General features: G+C 41.0%; 1 protein-coding gene across 1 annotated transcript in view; it reads left to right on the forward strand.

Annotated features, from left to right (window-relative positions):
• DNAJC13 (DnaJ heat shock protein family (Hsp40) member C13) overlaps positions 1–7,091 on the forward strand; it is a 120,163-nt gene extending 113,072 nt beyond the window's left edge. Inside the window, exon 56 of the mRNA XM_023207430.2 lies at positions 6,239–7,091. Coding sequence (XP_023063198.1) covers positions 6,239–6,345 — 107 coding nt within the window. The 3' untranslated portion in view covers positions 6,346–7,091. The remainder of the gene's footprint in view (positions 1–6,238) is intronic.
• Positions 7,092–7,755: the final 664 nt, after the last annotated feature.

Consider the following 7,755-nt stretch of genomic DNA (forward strand, 5'->3'; position numbering starts at 1 on the left):
TTTATAAAATCATGAAGACTCAATCTGGAATATTCAAAACTAGGGGCTTTGGAGGAAGTTTTACCTGGTTTTAATTTTAAACTTAGTGTGACACTTTTTTTCTTCACCATAACCACTTTAATATTGACAATCCTAAAGTTGGAACAGAGTCCTAAAATGTATAAACATGCAGTGCTTTGGCTGCAGGTCTGTCCTGTTCAGAACAGTGTCATAGGTTTTTATTTTAACTTTTCCATCCCCTGTCCCTCATATCTATGGAGAAAAATACCTAGACCGTGGTCTTAGTCTATCCCATATCTCTCTTCAGATTTGGTGTTAAAACTATAGCTTCTAAGTAGGAGTTTGTTCTTATAGGCACTATAAAAACTTTACCTCTTTAGCCTCTGTCCAAAAATTTACATACCACATTTTCATGGCATTACATTCATTACTTTGTGTATAAGGATGGTATGATTGAAAATAAAAAAATCTGCCTTATTTTTATTATTTATTTTTTTGAGACAGTCTTACTCTCTCACCCAGGCTGGAGTGCAGTGTTGCGACCTCAGCTCACTGCAACCTCTGCTCCCTGTAGTCAAGTGATTCTCCTGCTTCAGTTTCCCAAGTAGCTGGGATTACAGGCTTGCCCCAGCATACCCAGCTAATTTTTGTAATTATTATTATCATTATTATTTTTAGTAAAGATGGGATTTTGCCATGTTAGCCCTGCTGGTCTTGAACTCCTGGCTTCAGGTGATCCACCCACCACGGCCTCCCAAAGTGCTGGGATTACAGGCGTGAGCCACCACACCTGGCCTCTTTTTTTTTTTTTTTTTTTTTTTCTTTTCTTTTCTGCGATGGAGTCTCGCTCTGTCACCCAGGCTGGAGTGCAATGGTGCAATCTCGGCTCACTGAAACCTCTGCTTCCCAGGTTCAAGCCATTCTCCTGCCTCAGCTTCCCAAGTATTTGGGATGATAGGCATGCACCACCATGCCTGGCGAATTTTTGTATTTTTAGTAAAGGCTGGTCTCAAACTCCTGACCTCAGGTGATCTGCCCACTTTGGCCTCCCAAAGTGTTGGGATTACAGGCTTGAGCCAGCACTCCCGCCTTTTTTTTTTTTTTTTGAGATGGAGTCTTGCTCTGTTGCCCAGGCTGGAGTGCTGCAGCATGATCTCAGCTCACTGCAACCTTTGCCTCCTGGGTTCAAGTGATTCTCCTGCCTCAGCCTCCCAAGTAGCTGGGATTACAGGTATGCACCACCATGCCTGGCTAATTTTTGTATTTTTAGTAGAGATGGGGTTTTGCCATGTTGGCCAGGCTGGTCTCGGACTCCTGACCTCAAATGATCCACCCGCCTCATACTCCCAAAGTCCTGGGATTACAGGCGTGAGCCACTGTACCTGGTCAGCCTTAATTTTCTTAACTAAGAGTAAATTGGCCCTGAAGAATAGTAATAAGTCTGTTATAAGCTTCTCTATAGGAAAGCTTGTTCTAATTCTTTTGTTCTGTCTTATCTATCATTCTTTGACTTGATGAAATAAAAAACATGTGTCCTTGACTTAGAGTGTGAACCTTTAAAAGGTCTGTGGTTAGAATCCAGAAGAAATAGGGGTTTATCTTCAGAAACCTGGACTTCATTTGGTCCTCACCCCCATCCACATGCTCTAGTAACTATAGGGAAAAGGTATAGGCAGTAAAAAGCTTCTTGCCTTTCCTTTTATTGGATCTGTGGGGTGGCTTTTGAATGAGATATGAAAAGTGGCTGTGAAGAGATTAGACGAAGGTTAGGGAAAAAGAAAAGTTGGGGTATAGAAATTTTTTCCCATCCCTGAGCCAGCTTAAGGGACAGCAAGTTCTGTACAGGCCTGGCCAAGTGGGGAGATGGTGTAAAACCCAACCAGGAAGGGACTTGGAGATAATGAGTCTTCCAGAAGGCCACTACTGAAGCCTGCAGACATGTCCATGTAGAACAGTCTGGACAAGCTGTAAGCATTATTGGCCCCAGAATTGTGAAACTCTGGGCATGTTATCAATCTGGGATGCTCTTCTGTAGTGATGTTGGTTGTTTGAGAGTTTTTCGTCAGCTCTAGTCTGTCCTATTTGAAAGGACCAACTTGCCGGCTACAGTGGCTTTTGTCTGTAATCCCAGCAATTTTGGAGGCCAAGGTGGGCAGACTGCTTGAGTCCGAGTTTCAGACCAGCGTAGGCAACACGGCAAGACCCCGTCTCTACAGAAAAATACAAAAATTTAGCCAGGCATGTTGGTGCATGCCTGTAGTCCCACCTACTCGGGAGGCTATCTTGAGCCTAGGAGGCGGAAGTCACAGTGAGTTGAGTTCGCACCACCACACTCCAGCCTGGGCAACAGAGCAAGACCTTGTCTCAAAAAAAATTAATTAATTAAATTACATTAAAAATGAACTAACTATTTCAAGAGTTAAAGCTGCTAACTCTTGCCGTCTGCCTGAAATTGTAGTATATAAGATGTCAACCCTATATCTTCCTCTAACTGCAGATGATGTAGGCAAATTAAGAGATAAATTAGGTAAATTTACCACCAGTTGGATTGATGTGTGCTCACTGAGTTGCCAAATGTTTTTTGTGTTTGAGCTTTTCATTGATGTATTGTGTATCATGTGTTTGATAAAAGGGGCATGTAGTTCTAATAATGGTAAAATACCATGATGTGGAACTCCAGGAATTTATAGTGTTGTGTTGAATTGGGATTGCATTTAATTAAAATGTGCCCTGTGCTACTTCCAAACTTCAGAAGATACAGATTGTACCCAGCCCCTCTGTAATCATTGAAATCAAGGTTGCTGACCAGGCACAGTGGCTCACGCCTATAATCCCAGTACTTTGGGAGGCTGAGGCAGGCGGATCACGAGGTCAGGAGATCAAGACCATCCTGGCTAACACAGTGAAACTCCATCTCTACTAAAAATACAAAAAAATTAGCCCGGCGTAGTGGCGGATGCCTGTGGTCCCAGCTACTCGGGAGGCTGAGGCAGGAGAATGGTGTGAACCCGGGAGGCGGAGCTTGCAGTGAGCCGAGATGGCGCCACTGCACTCCAGCCTGGGCGACAGAGCGAGACTCTGTCTCAGAAAAAAAAAAGAAGAAATCAGGGTTGCTGTGACAACACACATCACCAACCCTTTCTTCTAACTGATGTCTTTAGGTGAGTTTGGCAGGTTAGGTGAATTTTATTTAGGACATGGGGAAAGATAAAGAGTGAATTACTACTTCGAAGTAAGATAAAAATGACCAAAACTATGTTGTCTTCTCTCTGGCGGCTGAGTAAATGTCATTCAGTCACATGCTGAAGATTTGGGGTAAAAATTTTAAAGTCCTAGCTAGGTAGGATTACTCAATATTGAAAAATTGAAATGAGTCTGCCTATTTCCATAGTTTCTCTAGCCTGGCATATTTTATTTTATGACAAATGCTTATTTAAAGGTGCCTCAGTGGAATTTTTCCTGTGGATGCAGATAAATTGTGGTTACTCATTATCCAGGGCCCTTGATTACTTAGCCATTTGTTAGGTTCTAGAACAGCTTGGTGCTGTCTCAGGGCCTCATAAAAAATAATTTCAGCAGTGAAAATCCTCAAATTACCTCACCTAGAAAATCAGTAGCAAAAGAAGGAACAGGAAAAGGAACAGAAGCCAGGGTGAAGATGCTTTTAGAAGCCAGAATTGGAGATAACTTTTCACATATATACTTCATCATGGTAGCCAGTTCGGTTTTGTGGGATTCTCTGTAAATTTTCCATCTTTTCTCATTTCTCTGAAGTCCAACAGCCTTGTGCAAACTTGCCACATGTCCATTCCTGGCAGCCCTTGTTCTTCCCATCTTTCTCTGGAGAACACAACTGCTCTATTCCATGGAAGTGACCAAGCAGCACCTTTTAGCCCTAAGAAACCAGACATATCCTCAAGGAGAGGCCAGGGGCCTGGGGAGAGCACCTCAGATTTCATTTGTAGAACTATCCAGGAATTGATTTTGATTTGCCTTTCCTAAAGAGGCAAATGATGGTACTAAAATTTGGTTTCTTCCAAGCCCATCGTTTCACCATTTAGATTTTAGCTCAGAGGTTCCCACATTTTCTCAGTTCACAGTGCCCTTAATAGCGTAGTAATTTTTTCATCCATCCTCAAGCCAAAAGAAATACCTAATTAATGAAGTAATTGCAAGACAACTTGAAAGTAGTTGTTTGCATGGTAGTCAGCAGATGGCGCTGTGTTTCAAATTTAAAATAACCAGCAGTTAGCTGGATGATGTGGCAGGCACCTGTAGTCCATGTGGACAGGCCGAGTCCAGCTACTCAGTAGGCTGGGGTGGGAAAATCACTTGAGCCTAGGAGTTCGAGGCCTGGATAGGGGGGCTCTTAGGGGAGTTGCTTGAGCCCAGGAGTTCAAGGCAACGTAGACCCCCACCTGTTAAATACACACACACACACACACACACACACACACACACACACACACGAAGAGAATAAATAAATATCCAGCAATGCCCCAGGGTGCCTCAGCACACAGTTTGAGAACTGCATCATTAATCCACTTTCTAGATGTAGCATTTGTGGTTTGGTCTCGTAACCTACTATTTTGATGGGAACCAAGTTGAACCCACAATCAGAATTGCTCAGAAACCACACAGTCTAGAGTGTTTGAGGTCTTACTGTTAAGGGTTATATCTTTGATGAGACCTACTGGATAGTTTTGCAGTAATGGTGCTGCAGCCTACAGTTCAGAGAGGGACAGGTGGTGGGAAATGATCACAGGGTGCTGCTGCAGCTCTCAACTGCATTGTTAGAGGGGCTTTGTTGACCTGCTGGCCTTTTTCCTGAGCAGACGGTGAAAGGCCTGGCATCCTGATTGGCTCAAGGCAGGAGTTGATAGATGCAGGCTCCCACAGTACCTTAAAAAGGGGAAATATTTTTTGTAAGCTCTACAAGTACAAGGTTTTTATAAGTACAGCATTCCAAGTACCTGGGCACTCTGGTTGGCTTCAGTTACAGCTCACACAGGCTGAGTCATCTCTGCCCATGTATCTGTGCAAGCCATTTCACATCCACAGTACCAGTACTTCCAAGGTCAAAAACAAGATGAATCTGAATGGTAGCCTTTTGTCCTCCACCAATCCCTGTTTCTACCTTCATCAAACTACTCTGCTGTTTGCGCTTCCTCACAACTTCCCTTGCTGCTTATATTTCTTTTTTCCCCTCAGGTGTCTCTCCTTCCCTTCTAACTGGCAGCAGCCCCCTTCACCTCAGGAGTGGGCTTTAGATCCGCTCTGCCAGGCAGCTTGCTAACTTCTGTGTAGCTCTCTGAAGCAGGTAGAGAAACGTTTTGCTAAATGCATGCCACTCCCACCGCCTTTCTAGTCCTAACCCTTCAATGTTCCTTAGTTGTTTGCCTTGTTTCCTACAATTTCAGCTAAAACTATTGCTCAGTATGCAGTATTACGCTACAGTGTCCCTTCCAAGTACTTGTTAGTTTGTGCAGTGCTTCTGAGATGTAATTAAATGTTTATGCAATGTTTAAAATAAACTCTAGAGGGCTAAAGCCATTAATATGCCCATAGGACACATCTCGATAAATGCTGGCGTGTATAGCATTTTCGTGCAATAGAAACAGAATCAAGGGAGAAATATGTAACTAAAATATCAATACCCTTTCACGTAGCATTCTTGTTTTAACCTATGACTGATGGATGTCCAGAGCCTTCCTTTTCTTTCTCAGAGTCCTTGTACGTAGCAACCCTTGTTCATTTGGTGTTACTTGTTATAATAGCATTTCTTTGCACCAAATGAAAATAGGTTAGTTTGAGTGTTGACAGAAGTGTTTATGTTGAATTTTTGTCACATATGACTTTTGGATGGGCTGAGTGTAGTTTCTTTTGTCTGTTTCCATTTTTGTCCATTTGACATAGTTCTTTTCAGTGCTCGGAATTTTTTGAAAGATTGAAAACGAAAGATTCCCAAATGTAAGAAGGAAAATTTTTTCCATATTTCCACACCAGTGTTACTGTCCAGCATACATTTTGAAATGATTTCTAGTCTATAGTACAGGCAGACATGAAAATGGTAGTATGTAGCTGTTGATTAAGGTATGGATGCACATTTAGGTAATTGAAATAGATGATGAGTTTTGTGTGATGGAGTGCCTGAACAGGCTCTGACATTTTTATAAAGGTCAGTGCTTTCACTTGACTCTGCTCTCTAGAGGTGTGTGTGTTCCTTTCTCTCTTGCAGGACCTGGAGTTGCTGGCTACCTTACTGCAGGTACATCCACGTCGGTCATGTCTAACCTGCCACCTCCCGTAGACCATGAGGCAGGCGACCTTGGCTATCAGACTTGAAGTATTCACAACAGACAATAAACACTGAAAGGCCAGTGCCGAGTCCACATTCCTCCAGCTGATACGTTGAAGCAAACTCTTACTGCCTTTCTCCTGGTTTCATGACAGTGTTACTCCTTTTTCTATAAATATATTTTTAGGAAAAAAGTCAGTGATTCTAATTGTATCACATTATAAGAAAGCACTCTGTGGATCAACTAAGTGGGTACACAAGAATTTTTTTTTCTTGGTGTATGTAAGCACATTTGTTCCTTTATATCTGTTTACAAAACTGTGAATCAAAAAGACAAAACTTTCTTCCTAGTTTTTGTAATTTTTTTTTTGAATTAACATGACTGTAGGGTTGAGCTACAGTCAACAAAAATTGGGCTGAGTCACTTTCCCCCAGGAAAGAATATTTCCCTCTCCTGCATCAAGTCTGCGTGGCCATCCTCACCCCACCGTCCAAGACTATTAGGTTTTGTCCCTGCACTCCTCACTGGCATCCTCAATCATTCACTTCTGAAAGCTCACAGTACACGTTAGTATGTATAACTGGCTTTACCAAATTGAACGAAGAGGAGCTTGTGCAAAAACATTTAAAAATGGATGTCAAGATGTTATGTAAGAGATTAGTGTAATTGTGAAATGTTCTATACACTATCAAATATATAAAGCTTTCTATATTGAATGTACATTATACAGATCATTCATATGTGTACATAAAATTTTAAAAATAAAGGGAATTGACTGCTTTGTTAATGAGATATATTTGTTCTAGTTTAATATTGCAGCCACATCTAAGTTTCCAGACACAGCATCTCATTTATTTTTCATACAACACTCAGGAATGGGTCAGGCTGTTAATTATGTGTGACATTAATTCTATTTTTAAGAAGAGAAAATTAAATAGCCAGAAGATTTTTCAAATAACAAGTCTCAGCATATAGATTTTCTCGTGTGACCACAAACTACAAGAAAAAATATAAACATGGAGAATATAAACAAATAATTCTTAAAGAATGGGGAAATACCCACACTTCCAAGTTTCCTTTCAAAGCAAGAACCGAGTTTATTCCACAGTTGATGTGTAAGAACAGCCAAAATGGAAACTTACTCCTATTCCAAGTCACTAATTCAAACTTTTGCATCAAGTTTATCATCTCTCACAGATTATGGAATAATATGTTAATGGAAGTATTTTAATATGTAGGGTTTTAGTTTCTAGACAATAGATGGCCATAAAAATGTTCACTGAAAGAAATTATAACAGCTAAATTGGGATTAGGTATTTAGGAGAGCATAAATCAACATAGCAATTTTTTCTTTTAAATGCTAAGAATATAAGTATTGTGAATACAATAAAGACCCATTAAACTAGTCTGCAATCATTGATGTTTAGATGTCAATAATAGTTAACCTTTACTGAAT

The sequence above is a fragment of the Piliocolobus tephrosceles genome, chromosome 2 (assembly GCF_002776525.5).
Source record: "Piliocolobus tephrosceles isolate RC106 chromosome 2, ASM277652v3, whole genome shotgun sequence".
NCBI lineage: Eukaryota > Metazoa > Chordata > Mammalia > Primates > Cercopithecidae > Piliocolobus > Piliocolobus tephrosceles.